The sequence below is a fragment of the Tinamus guttatus genome, unplaced genomic scaffold (assembly GCF_059628265.1).
Source record: "Tinamus guttatus ecotype Peru unplaced genomic scaffold, ASM5962826v1 Tinamus_guttatus_pri_ptg000650l, whole genome shotgun sequence".
NCBI lineage: Eukaryota > Metazoa > Chordata > Aves > Tinamiformes > Tinamidae > Tinamus > Tinamus guttatus.
Window position 1 is genome coordinate 559,334 of NW_028289184.1, and position 24,148 is coordinate 583,481.

Here is a 24,148-nt window from a genome sequence, read left to right on the forward strand (position 1 = left end):
GGGGTCCTATCAGTGCCCTTAAATATCCGAAGGAGGGTGCGAGGAGGAGGAGGAGGAGGCCAGGCCCTTTCCAGTGGTGACCGGTGACAACACAAGGGGCCATGGGCACAGAACAGCAGGAAGTTCTGTGGGAATCTGAGGAAAACTGCGGCTGGCAGCGCCCTGGGACAAGCTGCCCAGGGCTGCCGTGGAGGCTCCTCTCCAGAGAGGCTCTGAGCGCGCCCTGTGCCCGGGCTGCAGCGGGGCCTGGACAGGGGTCCCCAGCGGTGCCTCCTGCCTCGGCTGCGAGGGCGGGCAGGGAAGGGGAGGCTCCGTGCAGGGCAGGCAGGAGCCGGCACCTGCCCAGCGTCCCGCCTCACTGCCCTGTGTTCTCCCACAGGCGCCAGGCTGGCCGCGGAGCTGGAGCCGCTGCTCATGGCGGGCGCCGCGGACGCGTGGGAGTGCAGGGCGCGGGAGGCGCCGCACGGCAGCGGCCGCGATGAGGAGCTGCCCCCGCGCGCCGTGGGCCCTGCGGATGAGGCACAGGGCGTCGCGCACAGGCGGCCCGTGGCCCCCAGCGGCGCGCAGGACGGCGGCGGCACCGGCGTCAAGAAGAAACGCAAGAAAAAGGAGGTGGCAGAGCACAGTGTGGGAGAGCAAGCCGCCGTGGAGAAGGAGGTGAAACCAAAGAGGAGGAGAGAGCCGAAAGAACCAAAAGAGCCTAAAAAGGCCAAGGAGCCCAAGAAGCCAAAGGAGCCCAAGCAGAAGGAGGTGGCCAAGAAGCCCAGGAAGCCGCGGGAACCCAAAACCCCCAAGGAACCTAAAGAGAAGAAGGGCAGCACCGAGCCTGCCCCGCGGGCAAGGCCCAGGAAGAACAGGTGGGTGCTCTGGGGCCTCGTCCCCTCGCGTGGGTGCCGCAGAGCCGTGTCCCCTCACGTGGGTGCTCTGGGGCCTCGTCCCCTTGCATGGGTGGTCTGGGGCCTCATCCCTTCGTGTGGGTGCTCTGCAGCCTCGTCCCCTTGGGTGGGTGCCGCGGGCCTCGTCTTCTCGTGTGGGCGGTCTGGGGCCGTGTCCGCTTGCGTGAGTGCCGCAGGGCCGTGTCCCGTTGCGCGGCAGGGCTGGTTGGGTGCCTGCCTGCGGGGAGCTGCTCTTGTGCAGCTCCCACGGGCAGGGTATGCAGGAGGGACGTGCCCATGGGAGGGACGCGCGGGGCAAGCGCTCCCTGGCACGGAGCCCTGCACAACTCCACGGCAGCGGGGCCCTGTCCTGGGCCGCACGCACTGCCGTGGCAAGCAGGGTGTCTTCGCAAGGGCTCTCCTGAGTTCAGCCGTGTGCTGGGTGCTGCAGGGCCCGCGTTACCTCCCGCGAGGCCAGGGCGAGGGTGTGCACAACGCTGCCTGGCCCGGGCACCCTCTGTGCGCGTGGGTCCCGCGGCGCCAGCGCAGTGTCCCACAGAGCTTGCTTTGCTCTGTGGCCTGGCAAGAATAAATGTTCTGGGAAAGTTCTGTACCAAGCTGGCCTGTTTGCTTGGGTTACACCTCCTCGTGTGCTGTGACAACCCATGCGCTGCACCTATCTCTGCAGTAAGTGAGCTTGGTACAGGATGCAGCTGGGAATCCTTGGGAAAACTTTCTTTACTGGAGAATACCAATTTCTTAGAGTTCCTTGAGGAAACTCCTGTGGAAGTGGTGCCAGCTGGAGCGTCTCGGGTCTTGCTGAGATCTCTGCTGGGCAGAGGGATGGGAGGGCCTGGTCCCGGCCAGGTCCTCGGATGGATCCCTGCCAGATCCTGCTGGATCCCTGTCGGAGCCCTCCGGACTCACTGTGCCTGCATGCCCAGGAAGGGCACTTCTCCTTAGCCTGGAGGTGGCCACGCTGGCCACTGTCCCTTCTCCTTAGCCTGGGGATCTCGGTGCTCGGGCAAGCAAAGCCATTGCAGCACTGCCCGAGCGGCAGCTGATAGTGGCATAATTTCTTCCAAATTATTTCTAATCACAGCCAACTAGCACTTCACAAATGGAGCAGTTGTTAAGCGTGACTTGCAAATCAATATCTGGGGAGTTACTGCTCCTCTGGAAGTGGTTTGTTCTCAGGGCTTCTGATGAATTGCAGGTGCACGGCCAGGTCATTTCTGGCCTGAACTGCAGGTTTTCAGCTGTTCATGCCAGGCCCCGTCGTCATGCGCTTCGTGTGTGCGGGAAGGAGCTGGGATTGCCCAGGAGAACGGCCTGAATTTTCTACCTGGCAAATGCTGGGCTGGGGCTCGAACACCGAGAGCAACTGCCCACTGTGCCGCAGCTGCAGCCTCCCCATGTCCTTGGGAGCCCCTGACCTCCTGCGGGGACCGTCATGTCCCTCCTCTGTGGAACCGCAGGGCTCAGCGCCTCGGTCCTGAGGCCTGGGGCAAGGTGTGCGCTACGGCTGCTGCGGCTGCAGCAATGGGTTCTTGTGGCCAAGAAGCCAGTGGGCTCCTGGCTGCGACAGGAGCGTTGCCAGTGGGCGAGGGAGGGATCCTGCCCCTCTGCTCAGCTCTGGGGAGGCACCTGGAGCATTGGGGGCAGTTCTGGGCTCCCCAGCACAAGAGGAACGTGAAGCTGCTAGAGAGGGGCCAGTGCAGAGCCACAAAGATGATGAAGGGACTGGAGCAGCCATCGTGTGAGGAAAGACTGAGCGAACAGGGCCTGTTTAGTCTGGAGAAGAGAAGAGTGAGAGGGATCTGATCAACACGTACAAGCACCTGAGGGGAGGATGTAGGGAGGATGGGGCCAAACTCTTCTCAGTTGTGGCCAGCGACAGGACAAGGAGTAATGGGTACAAGTTGAAACGCAGGAGGAAGGGGGCCACGGCATGTGTCCCCCCTGCCCAGCAGAGCGTCCCCTGTGGGTCTCCAGGGCTGCTCCTGCAGCCTGAGCCGCTCCAGCCCCGGCTCCCTGCCCCGCTGACCCGGCCCGCCAGCCTGGCCCTGTAGGCCTGTTCCCCCAGGAGCACCCCAGACCCTGCTGCCCCATGGCCCAAGGGGCACTTGGACCTTTTCCAGTGTCCTGGAGTGGGAGGGGGAAACTGCTGATGGGGTGGAGGAGCAGGGAGCAGACACCTTCTGGCACTGGCTGCCTGTGCGCAGTGCCAGGGGGACCCTGAGAGCCTCCTGCTGCCTCTGGGTGACACGAGGGAAAGACGAGTCCAGAGGAAAGCCCCGTGCTGGAGAGCCTGGCTGCAGCCTCGCTCCCCAGGGGGTGACTGTCTGTCTGTCCGGCAGCAAGGAGCAGGGGCCCACACCCGTGGAGAAGAAGAAGAAAGGCAAGAGGAAAAATGAGATCCCCATGGAGAGCTTGGAGCTGGACCAGGATCACCTGAGCCTGTCGGCGCAGAGCCCGGAGGAGTCCGCCGAGTCGGCGGACAGCCAGGTGGGTGCGTGACTCCCGCACCGGGACCCAGGTGCAGCCTCGTGAGTGGGAAGCGCAGCCGCGTGGGCAGCCGCTCGCTGGGCCCCGGTGAACAGGGAGCGCAGCCACATGTGCAGCCGCTCACTGGGCCCCGCGAACAGGGAGCGCAGCTGCTCACTCAGCACCGCAAACAGGGAGCGCGGCTGCATGTGCAGCCACTCATTGGGCCCCCTGAACGGGGAGCGCAGCCGTGAGGGCAGCCGCTTGCTCGGCCCCACGAACGGGGAGCGCAGCCACATGTGCAGCCGCTCACTCGGCCCTGCCGCTGGCGCCGCTCCGGAGAAGGCTGTGCCCTGTGCTTGAGTGGGAGGTGCCTGTGCCCTCCCGGCCCTGCGTTCCCTTCTCCAGCGTGGCGTCGGCTGGGCAGTAGGCTGGCAGGCCCCGGTGGGACAGTGCTCATGGGGACGGCTGCAGACACCCAGCTGCGGCGAGGCTGGCGGCCACCAGGCTGCCTGTTCCTGCTGCCACCCCCGTCCCGCTGGAATGCCGGGACGGGGCGCTGCCCCCATGCCCGGTGCCCGTGCTGCGCGTTGGCCGCCGTATGCCCAGCAAGCCCTTCTTGTCCGGCACACAGAAACGCCGCTCGGGTCGCCAGGTGAAGAGGAGGAAGTACAACGAGGACCTGGATTTCAAGGTGGTGGATGATGACGGTGAAACGATAGCGGTGCTGGGAGCCGGGCGGACCTCGGCGCTCTCCGCCTCCACCCTGGCGTGGCAGGCAGAGGTAGGGTCGGGCACGGGCCTGGGTGCAAGGCCCTCTCCTGCCTCCTCGTGCTGCCCCAAGGGCATCAGCGCTGAGGTGTGGGGATGCGGAGGAGGGAGGGGGTCCCAGCACTGGGACAGGTGGGAATCCACCTGCCCGGGTGGTGCAGGGTGATGGCAGCAGGGGCAAGGACACGGGGTAAGAGGCAGCCTCGTGCGGTGCGGAGGGGCTCCCCTGCTGCCCCCAGCACCAGGCTCCCTGCCAGCTCTGGCCTGGGTGCCGCAGCCATGAGCTGGTGCCGCGAGCCCTGGCCTCGAGCTGCTGCCGGTGTGCTGGCCACCACCTGCCCCTGCCGCCTGGCCTGCCCCGTGAGGGGTTCACAGCCTCCCTCGTGCCAGATTCCCCATTCCCTGCTCGCCCTGCTGTCCAGCAGATCCTCCTGAGCACAGGGCGCCTGCAAGTCCTGCCCCTCGGCAGAGCTGCTGCTGCTGCCGTGTTGTAGCCCTGACCTGCCCCAGCTGTGCTCACCCGTGCTCCACCTCCTCTGCTCTGGGACACGCTGCGCAGCCAGAGCTGCCCCAGTGTGTGACAGACCCACTGCCCGTGCCCATGGGGCTCCTGCCCCTGGAGCTCCTGCCTGTGGGGTTAGCTTGGCATTTTCCCTGCGGAGCGCCCGCTTTGTGTGTGCCAGGCCAGCGCATCGCTGATCTCCCACAGACTGTGAGCGCAGAGACACCCGGCCTGGCTCCCGCCACCCCAGTCTGTGGGGCAGGACCGGCTGGGGGCACCGTGGGCCTCGCAGCGCCGCCCCCTCTGCCCGCGCCTTCCTCCCTGGCCCCTGCCCGCTGGCTGGGTCAGGCACGCGCATCCTCTCCCCAGCCCCGGTCCTTAGCAGAGCCACTAGGTGCCAGTGCTGGTCACTGCTGTCACGGTGCCCTGCGTCCCTCTCTTGCCCCCCTCGCCAGGCTCGGCCTGCCTGTCGGCAGGCCCTGGGGCTGAGCCCCGGGGCTCCCTGCTGCACGGCGGGATGTGCTGCCCCTCGGAGGCAGTTGCAGCCGAAGGAGTTGCCTTTGGCGGTCTCTAGCTGCCAGCCTCGGCTCTCGGTGCAGCCTTGGTCCCCGTTTGCCCTGTGGCACGTGAAACGTCATGGCTGCTGGGGGAAGGCCGCAGGGCTGCCCTGGCCGCTGCTGGCGGAGCCTGGTCATGGCTGCTCCCTGTGGCCCTGGGGCCGCTGCCTGTGCGGCTGAGCACAGCCCTGACCTGCTCGGCTCTGCCTGCCTCCCGCTGTCCTGCGGAGGCCTCAAGGCTGCTCCTCCCTTGGCCTCTCCTTTCCCGGAGGCTGCACGTGCTCCTTGGCAGCTCCTGTGCTGTCCTTGGGTGCAAAGGGCCACACGGGAACCCGGTCCCGGGACCCTGAGGGAACTGGCGGTGCCTGTGGCCCCCCGGTGCATGGGAGCCCTGTGGTGCCTGGAAGCCCTGGGTGGACGGGCTCTGCTGCCGGCTCTCTGCGCCCCTCTCGCCCCCTTAGCCCAGCGCGGGCCAGAAAGGGCTGAAATTCCCCTGGGGACCCGACCAGCAGCACGGGGAGCTGTGGGCATCTCCTCTTCCTCTGGGGCTTCCACAGGGGCCAGTGCAGGGGGTGCCCAGGACGGGGATGGGGAGGCAGCGCTGCTGCCCTGGCAGCCTGGGGCTGCCCCGGAGCCCGTCCCGGCACCCATCAAGGGGCAGGAGGGAGCCCGTCAACGTCCCCTGCGGGGACAGGCTGCCCCTGCCTGCCCGGGCCTCCCAAAGGGGCCCTCCCACTCCAGCAAGGAGCACCCCAGCGCTGCGGTGCCCCGTGGCGCAAGGAGATGAACCCCGGCCTCGTCCTCTCTGCTCCGCGCATCACTTCCCCTCCTGCTGCTCTCGCGTCTCCCAGCCTGGGCACAACTTCTCTTTCGAATGCTCAAGAGTCTCCAGCCCCTTTCACTGTCTCCTCTGCCCTTGACTTTCTCCCACTTCTCTCTCGGGCAGGCACCAGCCCGGCTGCCCCAACGCTCGGCTGGGCGCTCGGAGGGGCTGGCCCCGCAGCAGAGCGTGGCCGGGCAGCGCGGGGCCGCTCGGGCTCCCCGTGTGCTCCGGGCTTGGACTGCACATGTGGAACCGCTGGCGTGGCTGTGCCGAGCGCGTGGGGCCAGCACTCTCCTGCCAAGCTGCTATGTGCCAGGGGACAGAACGGGAGGTGGGCAGGTCCCTGCCAGCCACCAGCTGAGCAGGGAATTGGAGCCCTGTCCCTGCTGGCCCTCACTGAAGAAGTGGCTCTGGGTTCCTCGCGTGTGGGCTCTTAGAGGGGCTTGGCTGCACTCTTGGGGTAGGGACCCCCTTCTCTGCCCCAGCTGCTGCCTCCCAGATTGTGGCTCCCACGGTGCCACCCTGGAGCAGCCCCAGGCGAGAAGGGTCTGTCGGGGTGAGTGTAGCTGGGCTGGCAGCACCTGGCTCCCAGCACCTAGAAAAGGTGGCACTGCCTGTGCAGCTGGCGGGGTGGCAGAGGAGGGGACTGCCAGCTCTGTGCTGAGAGGCGGCCGGAGGCTGGGAAACCAATGTGCTGCTTCCCTCCCCGTGTCCCCAGGAGCCTCCCGAGGACGACGCCAACATCATTGAGAAGATCCTGGCCTCCAGAATGGTGCAGAAGGAGGTGAGTGGCAAAGATGTGAGTGGGGGCAGTGGTCCCCAGGCAGGGAGGGGATGAATCCTGGCTGCCCAGCACCCCCGGAATGTGGTGCGTAGCAGCACTGAGCTCTGCTGAGCCATTCCCTGGGCAGGGGAGGGATGAATCCTGGCTGCCCAGCATCCACGGGGCTCCCCTGCACTGGGCTCTCCCGCTGCCCTCGAGCTCAGCCCGTGGCCGGGCCGGAGCGGGCCTGGCCAGTCCCAGGCTGCAGGAGGGGCCTCCTCCGTGTTCCGGGGCTGCTGCTAACTGTGTGCCTTGCTTCCAGGCTCACCCCGGCGGACTGGCCTACGAGATGGAGGAGTTCTACGTCAAGTACCGCAACTTGTACGTGCGGCGCTGGGCCCTGCCCGCGGCGGCTCGTGCACAGGAGCCGGGGAGGCCTCCAGAGAGGCCCCTTCCCACCTGTCCTCCCACAGCCCTGGCTCCCCGCTGCCCTGGGGAGCTGCAGTCAACGCGGCTGCAGTGCCCAGCAGGCCTGGCCCTGGCACTGCCGTCTGCGGCGCGGGGCTCCCTGCGGCGAGGCACAGGCTGGGGGCTCCCTACGTTGCTGGGAGCTCCCTGCTTGTCTCTCTGGCAGGTGGGACTTTGCCCAAAGGCCTCTCTCGTGTTCTGTCGGTTTTCCCTCTGCAGCTCCTACCTTCACTGTAAGTGGGCAACGCTGGAGGAGCTGGAGAAGGACCCGCGGATCTCTCAGAAAATAAAGCGCTTCCGCAACAAGCAGGCGCAGATGAAGCACATTTTTACCGAGGTGAGCGCTGCGTGCAGCCCGCTGCCGTTGTCTCTCGGCCCTGCTGGGCCCACGCGGCGGCTGAGCAGGCAGAACCCTGCACTGCCCCTGTGTCGCTCCCGCAGCCACAAGCCCTGGCCAGGGCCCCAGCCGAGCTCCCCCTGGCCCTGCAAAGCCTCAGTCTGTGTGGAGCCCGTGCCCTGCAGACCCCGCACCACGCGGGTGAGCCGTGGGGCTGCCAGAGCCCGGCAGCTGCAGCAGTGCCCGCACGCTGTGCCGTCACCACTGTCATGGCAGAGGACAGCCAGGGACGCAGGCCGGTTGCAGGCCCTGGAGCACAGGGGCGCCCGGTGCAGTGGAACCTCGGTGCGAGGGAGGGCAGCGTGCGGGGCTGCAGGTGCCCCTGTGGGGAAGGTGTCCCCTCACGCTGCAGCAGGGTGACTCCAGAGGCCATGGGCACTTCTGCCTGCCCTGCTCTGCAAGCAGTCATCCTGTTTAACAGGAGGTGTTCTGTAGTTCACCTTGCTGCTCCAGAGGTAGTCGCTGGTTCTCCTTGAACTGCCCCCAACAAGTGTAAATCAGGCCAGTAGGCTACACAGATTACTGCACGGATCTCCCTGCAAAGCCTGGAGGGGTTCCAATTCCTCATTCCTGAATCAGTTTGGGTTGGGTTTTTTTCCCAGTATGCCAAGAAAAAGCACGTGTCTGAATGTGCTGCAGCACTAGTGGTTCAGCAAGAAGCAGCTGCTGCTTCCCATGACGAGCTGGGCCTGGAGGAGCCCTTTTCCTCCTGCTTGCCAGTGCCAGGCATGTGTCTGTCTAGAGAAGGACTCCTGGCCCCTGCTCTGGTGGGGGCAAGCTCTTCCCTTGGGAACGGTTGCTGCGGAGCTGGAAGTGGGAGGAGAGAGACTCGCAGGGTTAGAGAGCAAGGCACTATCCTTGGTAGAGGGCTGGGACTTCATTTGGGGACAGTGAAGCACCCAGGGGTGCTGCATGGCCCTTGGCTGGGGCAGTTCCAGCTCCGGACGCTGGTCAGGAGCCGGAGCACAGGGCTCTGCTGTTCCTCCTGGCAGCATGGTGATCCACGGCCCCCAGGGCCCAGCGCTCCTCCCACGGGCTCCTTGCCGGGGCAGACGTCCCGCACTGCCTCCATGGGCGCTCCGTTCCCGACACTGCCTCCGTGGGCGCTCCGGGTGCTGAGATCCGCCGCAGCCGGGGATGGGCATCCCCTGCCGTTGCTTTAGTCCTGGCATCGCCTTGAGCTTCTCTCTCTTTTCCTTTTTTGCCCTCCAGCCTGATGAGGATTTGTTCAACCCCGACTATGTGGAGGTGGATCGGATTCTGGAGGTGGCCCACACGAAGGACCCCGACACCGGGGAGGTGAGCAGCTGCCTCGCTTGCTGCACGCAGGGAGGGTGGCTCGCGGGGCCTCGGGCTGGGGAAGTGCAGCCCATATTGACAATCTGAGGCTTTCCCAGCCCCGCACAACCCAAGTCCTGTCCGGGAGCGCTGGGCACAGGGAGAGAGTTTCTGGGCTACTGGCTGTTCCTGTGGCCGCCTCTTGCCAGCGCCCGTGGCCGTGTGCTGGGCTGAGCTGCTGCAGAGCTCTGCGCTGCCCTGCCAGCCCGTGTCTCCCTGCACTGCAGGAGGTGACCCACTACCTGGTGAAGTGGTGCTCGCTGCCCTACGAGGAGAGCACCTGGGAGCTGGAGGAGGATGTCGACCCAGGCAAGATCAAAGAGTTTGAAGCCCTCCAAATCCCACCAGAAATCAAGCACATGGTAACGTACCCAGAGGTAACGTACCCGGCAGGGAGGGCAGGGACTGTCTATGTATGCCGAGACCCAGCAGTGCTGGCCCTAGCTCTAGTGCAAGCCCTATATCTCCCTCTCCAGATGGGTCAGCGGGATCTGTGGGTGGGATACCGAGGCTGACACCTCTGTGTGAACCCTCTGACTGTCCGTGTCTGTTTGGAAGTGTTGTCCTGAGGTGCAGCCCCACAAGTGGGGCCTTGCCACACTGAGCAGTAGCCTCTTCCTCCCCACGCATCTTGCTACTGCTCTCTCCTAGGAGCGCCCAGCGTCTGAGTCCTGGCAGAAACTGGAGAAATCCCGGGAATATAAGAACAGTAACCAGCTGCGGGAGTATCAGCTGGAGGGGATGAACTGGCTGCTCTTTAACTGGTACAACAGGTGAGAAGGGGCTGGAGCCCCCTGCTCCCCAGGGAGTCCCGCTGACGCAGGTCCACAGGTGGGAGCTGCCAGCCGCCAGGGAGACCTGCCGTGCTGGAGCACACAGGCAGCAGCCAACAACTGTATTGTTTTGGCTTTGCAATTTAGTCGGTAGGAATATTTCTCTCTGGTAAATGCTGATTTGGAGAGGAATCTAAGATACAGCTGAAATTTGTCGTTGGCCAGGCTGCTGGTGACCCTTTCTTGTGGCAGAAATACACTTGTCCTGGGTTGCAGCAGGCCATCGGATACGTCTTTCCCTGGCACCCAAAGGCACCTATCACACTAGCTTTGGGTTCATCATTTGCAGGTGATCGGGTGGTGTGGCAACCTGGGCCTCTAGCACTGCTGTGCTGATGCCACAGGGCTGCAGCTCTGGCCACCATTCGCCTGGCAAGGTCAGAGGGGCAGGTGGAGGTGACAGTCTGTATCCCGCGGGGGAGACAGGGGCAGGATGGCTCTTCTCCTGCCAGATGTGTTAATGCCCCCGTCCGCCTCCACAGGAAGAACTGCATCCTGGCCGACGAGATGGGGCTGGGGAAGACCATCCAGTCGATCACCTTCCTCTCAGAAATCTTCCTGATGGGCATCCACGGCCCCTTCCTCATCATCGCCCCCCTCTCCACCATCACCAACTGGGAGCGGGAGTTCCGCACGTGGACGGAGATGAATGCTATCGTGTACCACGGCAGCCAGATCAGCCGCCAGATGATCCAGCAGTACGAGATGGTGTACAGGGACACGCAGGTGATTTCGCGCAGGTGTTCCTGCCATGGTGCAGCCTCCAGCCTGGCTCCCTCTGCTTGGGAAGCCCTGGGCTGCATGTGCAGCTGGTGGCTCGCCTAGAGAGGGCAAGGGGATCTTCTGAGGTCTGTTTGCTGGCACGGGCTCTAGGGTGCACCATGTGTTGGTGAAGAGCTGGCCTGACTTGTGCACAAAGGGGAAAACGTTGCAGAGCCCAAGCTGCACCTTCTGGCCAGGCTCTGTGTGCCCCGGAGCAAGGTTGGGGCTGGAGGGGCACAGCCTGAGGGTGGCACGTGGGACGTGGCGCAACCTGCCTGCTGCGTGCGGGAGGCGAGCGAGGAGAGCCCCGCCGGGGTTCAGTCACTGCCAGGGTGGGAGCCTGCGTGGGCCAGCAGGGATGGCTGTGTGTCAGCACAACCACTGTCGTGCTGCCTCGCAGGAGTCATACGCTGCCCCTGGTTTCTGTCACCACAGGGTAACCCTCTCCCTGGGATCTTCAAGTTCCAGGTGGTTATCACCACCTTTGAGATGATCCTCGCTGACTGCCCGGAGCTGAAGAAGATCCAGTGGCGCTGCGTGGTCATAGACGAGGCGCACCGCCTGAAGAACAGGAACTGCAAGCTGCTTGAGGGGCTCAAGCTCATGGCCCTGGTGAGCACCGCAGCCTCGGGCAGGGAGCGGGAGCTGCCTCTTGCAGCAGAGCCGCTGTCTGAGGCCGTTGAGTCACTGCAGCAGTGCTGGTGCGGGCAGCCGTGTTGGAGATGGCCGGCCTCTGGCACACTGCTGAAGTGGGCCGTGAACCCACATCTGGCTCAGCCTCTGCCCATTCCTTGTATCTGTGGGTGCTCCGTGCAGGGCGCCGCGCAGCCCCGTGGTGCGGGGAGGCCATCGTGGCAGCGGTGCGTGGCCATCGTGGCAGCCGTGGCAGGCAGGACTGCAGCGGCCACGCTCTTCCCGCCCGCTCCGCAGCCGTGGAGCCGCTCCTGGCCAGGGCCGGGCCGCAGGGCTGCATGTTGTGGACAGAGGGCCAGAGAGCTGCGCTGGGGAGCGGGCCTGGTTGCCCGGCCCCCTGCCTGCCCTGCGCAGAGGGAGGCTGTTTGCACCTTGCGGAGCTGCTGGCCATGTCCCCTGCAGCAGGGCCTGCGAGGCAGCAGCCGTAGCGCCCGGTGCTGCAGCCCTGGTGTTTGCAGCGGGGAGGGAGTGCCTTCTTCTCGGGCTTGTCTCTCTCCCTTGCTCAGAGCTTTGGAGGGGTTGTCTGGACCCGTGTCTCCTTGGAACTGTGCATGGAGAGCCTCTAAGGGCAGCTCTCCCGTGTTCTCAGCATGCACTTGACACTGCCGTAGGCCGCAGCTCCTTTTGGAGCGCTCCACACACACTGGGCCTAGCAGCAGGTCTCTGATTCCCTCAATATCCCAGGTGGGGAAGTCAAGGTCCCGAGTGGTGACTTGCCACAGGACAGACTCAGCAGCTGTTTCCAGAGCCCCCGCTCCAGGCCGTGCTCCCCCTGTGCTGCTGCAGAGCACTGCAGAGCTGCCTAAGGATGTGAGCGGGGGCAGTGGCCGAGGCGTTGGCGCGACAGAGGCTTCTCAGTTCTCACCTTGCTGTGCAGACGGGGCCGTGCGCTCAGAGCGGGGCTGTGGGGAGCGCAAGCGGTGCTGCACGGCGCCAGTCCGCTCCCTTCCTGGGTGCGTGCGTGTCTCCTGGCAGGAGGGCCCGCTCTCGAGCGACCCTTGGCCTGGCCAGAGGGCTGAGCCCTCAACCTGGTTTCTGTGTGTCCCAGGAGCACAAGGTGCTGCTGACGGGGACGCCCCTGCAGAACTCAGTGGAGGAGCTCTTCAGCCTCCTGAATTTCCTGGAGCCGCAGCAGTTCCCCTCGGAGACCGCCTTCCTGGAGGAGTTCGGGGACCTGAAGACAGAGGAGCAGGTACTGAGAAGGGCCCTAGAGGGTTATCACAGGCCACTGGGGCACCTGGTCACGAGTCCAGGGCCACCCTCGGACACCTGCTCCTTGGAAGCAAACAGTATCATGGCCTGAAGGTCGACTCCTTCCCAGGTGCAGAGCTGCAGCCCTTGCCTCGGCTGTGGGCTCTGGAAAGGAGACCGCACTGTGCCGAGATCACAGCCTCTCCTCCACCCAACACCCTGCTTCCCGTGCACCCCTGGGCAGCTCAGTGCATCCCGCTTTCCCAGCACTTCCTATCCCAAGGACCGCAGGAGCTTGGAGGCAATGGGCTGGCTGGGGCTTCGTGTGTCACCCACTCTCAGATGCACCTGGGGACTGTCCAAGGACAGGCCTGAGCGTGGGACACTGGAAGCAGCGCAGTCTTCTAGGCTCTGCTGTTGCCACTTGAGTATCTGGCTGAAGTGGAGATTACATGAAGATCAGGAGCCTCAGAGGCTCTGGAGTGCATGGGAACGTGGAGCAGGCAGCATCTGCGGTGCTGTGAGAGCCCCCAGTGCTGCTCCTTCGGCAGACTTCCACCGTGGCTGCTGTTCACACATGCCACGTGGCACGGGATGAGCTGGGAGCTGAGGCCTTTGCTGCAGCCGTGTGCCAGACACCAAGCGCTTGGGGGAATCACAGACAGCTGAGGTTGGAGGGGATCTTCAGAGATCATCTGGTGCAAACCCTCTGCTCAGCCAGAGTCACCTAGAGCATGTTGCCCAGGGCCCTGTCCAGGCAGCTTTTGAAGATCTCCAAGGAAGGAGATCCCACAGCCCCTCCGGGCACCCAGTCCCAGTGCTCTGTCATATGCAGCATTAGAAAGTTTCCCTTAGATTCAGACAGAACTTCTGTGTTTTCGTCCTGCCACTGCGCACCTTTGGAAGGAACCTGGCCTCCTCCTGACACCTTCCCGAACAGACTTGTGTACAAATATCTCAGTCTTCTCCAGGCTGAACTGCCCCAGCTTTCTCAGCCTTTCCTTGTGAGAGAACTGCCCCGTCCCCTAATGCTCTCTGTAGCCTGGTGCTACGGACTCTTCCCAGTAGCTCCCTGTCTCTCTCGTAGCCTTGTCGAAGCCCCATCCTGCAGCAGTGGCCTCGCCAGGGCTGGGCAGAGGGGCCTCCTCTCTTGGCCTGCAGCTAACACGACTCGCGGGGCCTGCTGAGCACTGCCGTTCTGCCGGTTCTCACCGTGTGCTTGTCTGGCCTGCATGAGCTTCCTGTGGGAGACGCCGCCAAAGGCCTTCCTGGAGTCAAGGCAGCCAACGACCACGGCTTTTCTCTCATTTACCCAGCCAGTGCTTGCATTACAGTAGACTCTCAGGTTGGCAAATGGATAGGTTGGTCGAGGAGGAACTATGGAAGGAGGAAGTGCCCTGCAGGACAGCTGCAAATGCAGCCTGGGCTGAGGAGTCCGTCCGCTGGCTCCTTGCAGCGGCCGTGGGGCATGTGGGGCACTCAGCAGCGGTGCTACAGATGTCATGGCGCAGGACCATGTGCCTGTTCTGAGGAGGCCACCCCTCAAAGCCGCCCTGGTTCTCAGCAGAGCGGCTGCTGAGCACTGCGGTGCTGCAGACCCCTCTGCCTCGTCACTGTGCGCTTGGGAGCCAGGGACGGCAGTGAGTCTCAGTGCTTGCTCTGACAGGTGAAGAAGCTGCAGTCCATTCTGAAGCCCATGATGCTGCGGCGTTTGAAGGATGATGTGGAGAAGAATCTAGCACCCAAGCAGGAGACCATCATTGAGGTGGAGCTGACCAATATCCAGAAGAAGTACTACCGGGCCATCCTGGAGAAGAACTTCTCCTTCCTCTCCAAGGGTGCCAACCAGCACAATATGCCCAACCTCATCAACACCATGATGGAGCTGCGGAAGTGCTGCAACCACCCCTATCTCATCAACGGTGAGGGCTGTGCACCGGGGCTCCGTGAGGGCCTGCTCTGCTGCAGCGCACACCCATCGCTGCGGCTGTGCCACGCACCCAAGCGTAGGGTGCCGTGCTCTGCCCTGCAGCTCTTGTGTCAGCACAGGGCTCTTCAAATGCTGCTTGCTGACCAGCAGCAACAGCCTCGGGTTCTCAGTATAAACCAGGGCTGGGGGGTGTCCTGGAGAGGAATCCTCTCCAGCATCCTCACCAGGCTCACTCTGCCAGGCGCTGGTGCAAGCTCTGAAAAATGCCTGGGGTGGTAGAAGTGAGTGGGTTTCTGTAGGTCCTGAGTCCACTTGCTCAGGTTGCTGTGTGGGGTCTGTTCTTTGCGTGGTGACTTGCTGTTGTCCTGAGCAAGAGGCTGGGGGCAGCTGCCCTGCCAGGCCAGCCACAAGGCAGAACAAGGACTCTGCCCAGAACTCACTTCCCTTCTCACCTGGCAGGGGCAGAGGAGAAGATCCTGGAAGACTTCCGTAAAACGCACAGCCCAGAGGCACCAGACTTCCAGCTTCAGGCAATGATCCAGGCGGCCGGGAAGCTGGTGCTCATCGATAAGCTGCTCCCCAAGCTGATCGCCGGCGGGCACAAGGTGCTCATCTTCTCGCAGATGGTGCGGTGCCTCGACATCCTGGAGGACTATCTCATTCAGAGGCGGTTAGTACAGCCCTGGGTCCTCACCATGGCTCTGCCGGGTCATGTCACTCTGCGGCTGCAGGTGCAGGGTGGAGAGAGCCTAGGGAGGGGTGTTAGCCACTCTGTGCCACGAACCCAAGGACCTGAGTGGCAGACTACCTGCTGGCGGGTGCAGAGACCCCCCGAGCTGGGCAGCTCTGGGGGGTCTCTGCATTTTGCATTGCCCAGGGCTGGTCCTTGGAGTGACCAGATAGAAGCAGGCCCTTCCCTTGGTCCTGGTTCTGGCAGGGCCTATGAGTCCTGCGTCCCTACACTGAGTGCGGGGCTGTGATGGTTGTGCCACCATAACAGGAATGGCTCTTGGCACCAACCGCAGCATGCAGAGGCTCCGCTTGTGCACAGGTCCTGCCAGCAAAGGCAGCCTGTCTGCCATCCCACACGGAGCCTGGGGCAAGGACCAGGCCAAGGGCCGGTCGCGGCAGCGTGCTCCAGCCCTGCTCTCACCGCTTCCCTCTCGGGGCAGGTACACATACGAGCGGATCGACGGGCGAGTGCGCGGCAACCTGCGCCAGGCCGCCATCGACCGCTTCTGCAAGCCTGACTCGGACCGCTTTGTCTTTCTGCTCTGCACGCGGGCGGGCGGGCTGGGCATCAACCTCACTGCTGCCGACACCTGCATCATCTTTGACTCGGACTGGAACCCGCAGAATGACCTGCAGGTAACGGGCCGGGCTGCGAGCGCTGCGTGAGAGACGGGACGGCTTGGAGGGCTGTAGCGCAGCCAGCGCCACCGTACCAGCAAGGGAGAGCAGTGCCGCGGCGCCCTGCCGTCCTGGCACGGGCTGCAGCGTAGGGCAGGCAGGGGAGCATGTCACTGTGCGGAGCAGCACGGCTCCAGCCGTGCAGGGGGGCTGGGAGCAGGCAGCCTATCCCTGCGGCGCTGGGTGCCCATCGCTACCCTGCGCAGGACGCGCAGGCTGCCCTTGGAGCGCTCGCCCGGCTGCACAGAGCCCAGCGCCAGCACGGCGAGGGCTGGCCCGGCGCGGTGCCCTGGCGGAGGTGGGCACCCCGAGCTGGGGCCTCATGGGGGTGACGCCGTGTCCCCGCTGTGTTGCAGGCTCAGGCCCGCTGCCACCGGATCGGTCAGAGCAAGGCGGTGAAGGTGTATCGCCTCATCACCAGGAACTCCTATGAGCGCGAGATGTTCGACAAGGCCAGCCTGAAGCTGGGCCTGGATAAGGCGGTGCTGCAGGACATCAACCGCAAGGGCAGCACCAACGGGGTAGGCTGCTGCGGGGTGGGGCACTGGGTGGCACACTGCACGGAGGACCTCTCCGCCTCCCCTGCGCCCCGTCCCTGTGCTGGCGTTGGCAGGGAAAGGCGGGGAGGGCATGTGCACACGGTGTGTGGGGACAAAAGCCTTGCGTTCCGCGTGGGGAGGACACGTCCTGTCTGCCTAGGGGGTCTGTGGGGGTCAGCGCTGTCACAAGGACCCTGGAGTACTCAGCTGGTCCCTGCAGCGCAGGCAGTGCCAGCCTTGCCCAGGCCACAGGTAGACAGAACCAGTCGATGTCCCTTGCTTGTCTGCTCCTCCTGCTCCTCTGCTGCCAAAGCCCTCTGGTGGCAGTGGGAAATCTGGCCTGACTCAGTGCATTTCGGCACTCCGTGGTCGTGGCAGTGCCCAGAGTGATGCCCGTGTGCTCTGGGCAGGTTCAGCAGCTCTCGAAGATGGAGGTTGAGGACCTGCTGCGGAAAGGAGCCTACGGTGCCCTCATGGACGAGGAGGATGAGGGATCCAAGTTCTGCGAAGAGGACATTGACCAGATCCTGCAGCGCCGGACACAGACCATCACGATCCAGTCTGAGGGCAAGGGCTCCACCTTTGCCAAGGTGCGGGGTGTGGGACGCTGCCCGGCTGAGCCCCTCGCGAGGTCGAGCTCGGCGTGCGGATGTGCAGGAGGGCGCGGCGCTGTGGGGCTGACCCCTGAGCTGAGGCTGTAGCCCAAGGGCAGCTCTGCTCCTAGGCTTGGTCTCTGCCCTCGGGAGAGCCCTTGCTGGGGCACGGGGCAGCAGGAGCTCCCGAGTGACCGATGGCCGTGCGGCAGGGAGGAGGGCACCAGGCCCAGGCTGCACCAGCACCACTAGGTTCCTGGCAGCGTGGCACCTTGCAGCAAAGCTCCCTGCAGCCCAGCCCGGCAGCGTCCTACCGTGCTCCTGTGCTGCCAGAGGCCTGGCTCTGCGCAGAGAGCCCTGGGGCGGTGGCAGAGGGTGGGTGATGCCACGGGCTGTGCGCTCCCCTGGGCCCCTGCAATGCTGCAGGAGCAGAGGACGAGCACCCAGCACCGTGCCGCGCTTCATGGCCTGCCTGCTGGGAGCGCAGGCCCTCGGGCTGCCCTCGGGCTCCCCTCTGCGTGCAGGGTACCGCCCTGGCTCGGCTGTTTCCAGGAGGTGAGGAGAGGCAGGCTCGGCTCCTTGAGCAGAGAGGCCTTTGGTGTGTGTCGCCACGGGGTGTGATGCTGCTTGGCAGAGAGCCCGTCCACCAGGGACAGAGAGCTGGGGGGTCCCTGCGAAGGAAAGCACAGTTGAATGTGGCTGCAAGCTCAAGGTTCATTGCTCTGCTTTCTCCCCTAGGCCAGCTTTGTAGCATCAGGAAACAGAACTGACATTTCCTTAGATGACCCCAACTTCTGGCAGAAGTGGGCAAAGATAGCAGAGCTGGACACCGATGCTAAGAACGAGAAGGTAGGACGCAGCTCCAAGCCATGCACTATGCCCATGTGCCCCACGGTGGAGCTGCCCAGCGCCCAGCACCGTCCTGCTGCTCCCTGCGCTCCAGCCCGGAGCCCAGAGCTTCGACTGCAGCGCTGCTGCCGCCTGGCTCATGGGGTGTTGTGTTTCAGTGAGAGATCGGGAGCTGCTGCAGTGGAAGATGGGCCCATAAAGGCTGGCTAAGCCCCTGTTGCTCTGACGCCACATTTTGGATGTGTCTGCCTGGTATATTTTGGGGTGCGGGGATGAGGGGCCGTTCTGGGAGCGCAGGCTCTGAGCCAGCAGCTCTGCTGCCCGCTCCCCGCAAGCGTGGTCAGGCTGGGGACTGGCCTCGGCTGCGTGCGGTGCCTGCAGCTGCGGTGCGGCCCCTCGCCCTGCTTTGGGGCCAGGGTTGGGAGCGAGGGCTGAAGCCCCTCGCCACGTCCACGCAGGAAGGGTGCAGGTGGCCAGTACCTGGACGGTCTGAGGGTCTTCCCTGCTGCCCTCTCTGGCAGATCAGCCCCTTCCCAGCCACTCCTGGGCAGAAACATGGTAGTGGAGCTTCGGGAGGCCGGCGCTGGGCTCAGCGGATCTGCCAGCTGCGCTGCTGGCCGTTTCTGCAGGCTCAGGGAGCATCTCCCAGGAGCAGCACCCGTCTCACAGGCCTGCCCACTCAGAGAGCTGGCTGTGAGGGCACGTGAACGTGGTTGCCGGTCTGCAGCTGGAGCGAGAGGATGGGTCTGGTCCCTGCCACCGCAGCAGGCAGCCCCAGACGGCAGCGGGAGGGCGGCCGGACCGCTCCGTGCAGTCCTTGGTCGAGCAGGCAGTGTGGGACAGGGTGTTTGTGCACCCGCTCCGCGTGCCGAAGGCTGCCCGGGTTTGGAGGGCTCGGTGAGGATTTCAGGTGCGCCCAACAGCGTGCGGGGGTGAATGGCATGGCCGTGGCAGGGATTCTCCTGCACCTTCCCCACAGCTGGGTTTCCTTTTCCAGCCCCACCTGCCTCTCCTGGATACAGAAATTGCCCTGTGTCCCGCAGGGCGCCTGGCAGGGGCTATGGCCTTGGGCTATTAGCTGGATCCTCCGCTCCTTGGCAGCAGATTGACCGGAGCAGGCAGTTTTCCACCTGTTGTTGTTCGGGTGGGGTCTTGTGCCGGCCAGGAATGTTGTTGTGGTTGCACACAACCTGCACACGGTGGAGTAGGGGCCAGTGTCCTTAGGGTGTCCGTGACTGGGCAAGGTGTCCGCTGGCCTGGGGGCTGGCCAGCCGCACCGCAGTGCCGGCCACGGGCCTGGCCTGGAGGGAGGGCTGGGAGGGCAGCCCCTGGGCCCCAAAGCAGGGCCTGTTTCTGCCCTCACCCAAGCGTGTCCTCGTCTCCCTGTGTCCCTCGTAGGAGAGCCTGGTCATTGACAGGCCCCGGGTGCGCAAGCAGACCAAACACTACAACTCCTTTGAGGAGGACGAGCTGATGGAGTTCTCCGAGCTGGACAGCGACTCTGACGAGCGGCCCACACGCTCACGCCGCTTCAACGAGAAGACGCGGCGGTACCTGCGTGCCGAGTGTTTCCGTGTGGAGAAAAACCTGCTCATCTTCGGGTGGGTGTCAGCTGCTCCCCAGCAGCGCGCTCGTGGCTTCCAGCACGCAGGGCCACCGGCGTCACCTTCTGTCCCCTGTGAGTGATAGCAGCCCTGAGCAGTGTCCCCTCCCCTCCACATTGACCTCTGTGGTGGGATGTGCCCTGTTTCGCCCAAAGGGGACACCTGGGCTGGAAGGAGAGCATGGACCAGGCAGCAGCGATAGCTCCCAGCTCTTGCTCCGCCTCTGCCGTGGTCAATCCTAGGCAGACCTCTCCCTGCTTGTGCCCTCCTCATGCAGGGGCAGGACAAGCCCTGTCCATGGGGGCCTGTGTTAGGGCTGTGCCCTCTCGCCGGGAAGGCGCTGGAGGTGTCTCTGATTGCTCAGAGCATTCACTGTGTTTGTGTTCCAGCTGGGGACGCTGGAAAGATATCCTGACCCACGGGCGGTTCAAGTGGCACCTGAACGAGAAGGACATGGAAATGATTTGCCGGGCCTTGCTGGTCTACTGCGTGAAACACTACAAAGGGGATGAGAAGATTAAGAGTTTTATTTGGGATCTCATCACGCCAACGAAGGACGGCCAGAACCAGGCGCTGCAGAATCACTCAGGTATTGCGTGTTCTCTCTGCCATTGCACTGCTACTCATTGGGAAGCGGCGGCTGCAACGCGGGGGCCTGCTCTGTGCAGCGCAGCCAGCAGCCTGCACGGACCCTCTGAGGCTGCCTGCGCAGGAAGGAGGGTCCCCAGTGCGCTGGTGGCCATGACTGCTGCAGAGGAAGCCCCTTGGTGGGAGCAGCGATGCCAGCCAGCTCTTCAGCGGGGGCCACTAGTTCCTTTCGGGGCTGGAGATGCCCTTAAGGCTCCCAGGGCAGTGCAGGGCAGGGTGGTGCATTCGTGGCACCCAACTGCTGTGCACTGAGAGCTGCAGCCTCGGTGCGACAGGAGTGAGGGCAGAGGCGGCACTCGGGGTCTGCAGGAGCCGGGCTGTTCCCCAGGGCATTGCAGGGCCCAGGGCGCTTGTTGCTTGGGAATCCTGCCCGGCAGTCCTGGCTCCAAGCCAGGCGCCGCCACTGCTGGGGTCCTCCCCACGCCAGGACGGGGCAGCCTGGGCAGTGACTTCGACCTGGGTGCCAGCTCGTGGCTGTGCCTGTGCTGGGGAGCCCTGGGGACCAGCTCGTGGCCATGCTCGCGCTGGGCAGCCCTGGGTGCCAGCTTGTGGCTGTGCCCGGGCTGGTGCCCAGGCTGCACCACCTGCCCCGCTGGGCGGAGAGGCCCTGGTGTGGGTTTGCCCTGACACCTCTGCAGTGCAGAGTCCTGCCAAGGTGGCACCGCTTCTGCGGCCTCGTAAACCTGGCACAAATGTCTGCCTGTGCTCAGCCGCATCTGGGCCGTGGCGCAGGGTGAGCAGGGCTGGCGCTGGGCTCTGCTCCTGCCTCTGGCACCAGAGAGCCAGGCCGAAGCGCCACCTTCCTGGCCCGATGTGACGGAGCCTGCAAGGGGCCTTTCCAGGTGGCCCAATGGCAGCGTGGGGCACGCGGCGCTCGGGTGCCACCGCTGAGACCCACAAGCATCCCGTGCATTGCGTAGTGTCTAGAACGGCACCGTCCAGGCCCCAGAGCCAACAGAAATGCCTGCCTTGCTCTGCAGCGCACGCTCGGAGCGTGTGGTCTGCAGCAGCCGCTGCGGCGAGCAGCTGCATGGCTGATGGGAGCGGACCTGACCGCGGCAACACCGAGCAGCGACCAGGCCGCCGTTTCCGAGGAGGGTCGGTAACGCCTTACGGCGAGAGCAGCACGAAGCTTGGCGTGTTTGGGTGTTTGGCAGAGGGGAGCAGCCCGCAGCTCCTCTGCCAGCGTGACTTTGCCCCAGCTGTGAGAGCACCCTGCGCCCCCGGCCAGAGGGGCAGTGAAACCCCCCAAGCAGCCTGCGGAGGTGGCTGCAAGCCGGGAGGCGGCCGCGCATCCTGCCGTGGTCACCAAGGAGCTCAGCGTGTTCGCAGGGAGCTGAGAGCAAGAGCTGCTCCAGGAAGGCTGGGGCAGAAGGGAGCAGGAGGCCCCGAGACCTCTGCTTGTGCATCCTGGGGACTCCTCTTTCTTAATGCCACATGCGCTGAAGTGTGACTGCGGAGGGGCGAGCCAAGCCAGCCCTCCTCAGGGCTTTGGGCTAATCCATCTGATCCATACCCATTCTGGCTGGAGGCTGTGTGTTAGCACAGGGCCCACGAGGCCCAGCGAGCCCGCAGAGAGAAGACCTGGTGACTGCCCGGAGTCCCCGTACTGCTGTGGAGCTGCAGGCACGAGGAGGCTGTTGAGGACACTGCGTTCAAGACCACCCAGGCGTTCAAGACCAGGTGATGGGGCAGAGCGGCTGAGGCTGCTCTTCCTGCCCGCAGGTCTGTGCTTCCTGGACGCATGGCAGAGCAGGGGCGTCCGCCCAGGCGGGAGGCCAATCTCTCCTGGAAGACTCCAAGCAATAGTGACCCCACCAGGAGGCATTTCCATGTTCCACTGTGACCTCGCACCTTCTTTCAAGGCTGCAAGTGTGTTTAATTTTCAGCTCCAGCCACTGGATGTCATGGATCTGCCTTCCTTTTCCATTCAGCGTCTCTGCTGAGTGTGAGCAGCCCCTGCAGTGATTCCTGCACAGCCCTCTTCCCAACACACGGAACAGTTCTTAAAGATCATCAAGATTTTCTCCAGCCTTTGATCACTTTGGAGCTCCTTGTTGGAACTTTTTCTGCAATTTACTGTGTTGCCTTGTGGGGTGACACCCCCTTCCAAACCGCTGTGGTGTCCAGCTCCGCGAAGAGCTGTGCCCACGACCGTGGTCCCTTTCTGCCTTCTACCTGGTATTTTATACATCAAGGGCGTATCTCTTTGGGCTCAGCCTAGTCCTGAGGACTCGTAGTGCCCCGTCCCAGGGTGATCCCTGAGCTCCTGGAGACAGTCTCCCACACTCCGGGTCCAGCCCGGATGCTCATTTACAGGTCCCTCACCTGAACTGGCAGTAGTGAAAAACACTGTAAATGCTTTGAGATCTGTCGGTTCTGATCCAGCCATGACAGGTCCAGCTCCTGTAGCGCAAGTTTGAGGCAAGAACGGCCTGCCGTGTTAAGCAGGGTGTTTGCACAGAGTTCTGCTCATCGCTTTTAGCAGCCAGTTCTGTATCCTACTGAAAATGCAGCAGGGCTGCTTTAGTAGGGCTGTTTGCCCCCTGCTCCAGTTCTGAATTCCACCTGAGCCACCACTGCTGTCTCAGTCAGGAATGAGCCTTTCTGTGCATCTCCCAGCTCCAGGCTTACGCCCGGTCGTGCCTGTTCGCCCTTGGTGCAGTCGCCTTGGGGCTGCGCAGTCCGGCCGCCCACTCCACTCCCAGGCACAGGCTCCCGGAGCGGCACCGTCTTCTGCCGCTGTGCCAGGCGGCCCTGCAGAACCCCCACAGGCAGGTCGCTGTGCCAGGCGGGTCGCTGTGCCAGGCGGCCCTGCAGAACCGCCACAGGCGGGTTGCTGTGCCAGGCGGGTCGCTGTGCTGGGCGGGTTGCTGTGCCAGGAGGCCCTGCAGAACCAGCAGGCGGGTCAGGGGGACTGGGTTGCTGGGATTTGTGGCTTGTGTGGGGGGGTCCCTGGGACTGTGAGTGCAGCCTGCCCCGGCCCTGCTGCTGGGCAGGGGCTGCAGCAGGAGCCTGGGGAGAGGGGCCGGTGCGCCGAGGCCGGAGTGGATGCAGGGCGGGCGCCTGCCGGGCACCGGAGTGTTGAGCCCTGCTCCTTGTGCCGCAGGGCGGGCTCTGCCTCTCCTGGCACTGCGACTTACTCAGTGCTGTCATCGGGCCCTGGCTGTACCGAGCACCGTCTCTGCACCAGGGCTGCCAGCGCAGCTGGGCTGCGGGGACGGGCACATGGGCACGGCCCTTGCCTGGCCCAGGCTCCTGCTCCGCAGGAGGGAGCCCTGCAGAGAGCCCCGGCACCGGCTCCACTGCCTCAGCTGTGCCACGGTGCCCGTGGTGCTCAAGCGCTGCCACTCACCCCTACAGGTCTGTCAGCACCGGTGCCCAGGGGCAGGAAGGGCAAGAAGACGAAGAACCAGATGCTGCTCCCTGAGCTCAAGAACGCGGATTGGCTCGCCACGTGCAACCCCGAGGTGGTGCTGCACGACGACAGCTACAAGAAGCACCTCAAGCAGCACTGCAACAAGTAAGGACAGGAGCCCGCAGCAGCAGGGCCGCTGCAGCCGCGTGGTGGGTTATGGGCCCCAGGCATGGAGAGACAGGGAGAGTCATGAAGGGCCTCCCGCGCAGGCAGGGTTGTCACTGCCTGGGTATCTTCCACATTGGGTGCAATGGCATCTCCAAACTAGTGGCTGAGCTGCAGCCATCTGTTCCCCAGCCTCCTCTGTCCCCAGCCTGCTGCAGCTCCATGTTAAATCCAGCCCTGCCTGCTTGGAGCAAGTCTCGCCTTGGCTCTGCCGAGAGTTTTGAGCTGCCTGTGCTGGCAGGAGCTGAGGGTCTGTGGAGCCAGCGGCAGCACCAGAGCAAAGGCTGCAGTGGGCCGTGGTGGAGAGAAGTCCCTGAGAGGCTGGTTGGAAGAGGGTTTGACACGGAGCTGCTGCCCCAGGGTGCAGAGCCTGGGGCTGGCTCCTCTGCCCTCACCGCCCCCTGCGCCGCGGGCTCTGCAGCCATGCACACGGTAGTGCCCAGCGCCACCAGGGCGTCGTCCCTGGCCCTGCTGCTGGCCCTGCCGTTCAGCCCTTCCTCCCCAGGGCCCTTTGACATTTCTCAGTTGCGCA

General features: G+C 64.3%; 1 protein-coding gene across 1 annotated transcript in view; it reads left to right on the top strand.

Annotated features, from left to right (window-relative positions):
• The window catches only part of CHD6 (chromodomain helicase DNA binding protein 6), a 55,713-nt gene that overhangs the window by 14,681 nt on the left and 16,884 nt on the right, over positions 1–24,148 (top strand). Inside the window, exons 4-24 of the mRNA XM_088536037.1 lie at positions 380–857; positions 3,236–3,383; positions 3,997–4,146; positions 6,734–6,799; positions 7,101–7,159; positions 7,466–7,583; positions 8,856–8,942; positions 9,209–9,343; positions 9,633–9,754; positions 10,297–10,540; positions 11,012–11,188; positions 12,318–12,461; positions 14,127–14,382; positions 14,850–15,060; positions 15,563–15,758; positions 16,157–16,321; positions 16,750–16,929; positions 17,671–17,781; positions 19,180–19,382; positions 19,775–19,974; positions 23,397–23,556. Coding sequence (XP_088392163.1) covers positions 380–857; positions 3,236–3,383; positions 3,997–4,146; positions 6,734–6,799; positions 7,101–7,159; positions 7,466–7,583; positions 8,856–8,942; positions 9,209–9,343; positions 9,633–9,754; positions 10,297–10,540; positions 11,012–11,188; positions 12,318–12,461; positions 14,127–14,382; positions 14,850–15,060; positions 15,563–15,758; positions 16,157–16,321; positions 16,750–16,929; positions 17,671–17,781; positions 19,180–19,382; positions 19,775–19,974; positions 23,397–23,556 — 3,610 coding nt within the window. The remainder of the gene's footprint in view (positions 1–379; positions 858–3,235; positions 3,384–3,996; positions 4,147–6,733; positions 6,800–7,100; positions 7,160–7,465; positions 7,584–8,855; positions 8,943–9,208; positions 9,344–9,632; positions 9,755–10,296; positions 10,541–11,011; positions 11,189–12,317; positions 12,462–14,126; positions 14,383–14,849; positions 15,061–15,562; positions 15,759–16,156; positions 16,322–16,749; positions 16,930–17,670; positions 17,782–19,179; positions 19,383–19,774; positions 19,975–23,396; positions 23,557–24,148) is intronic.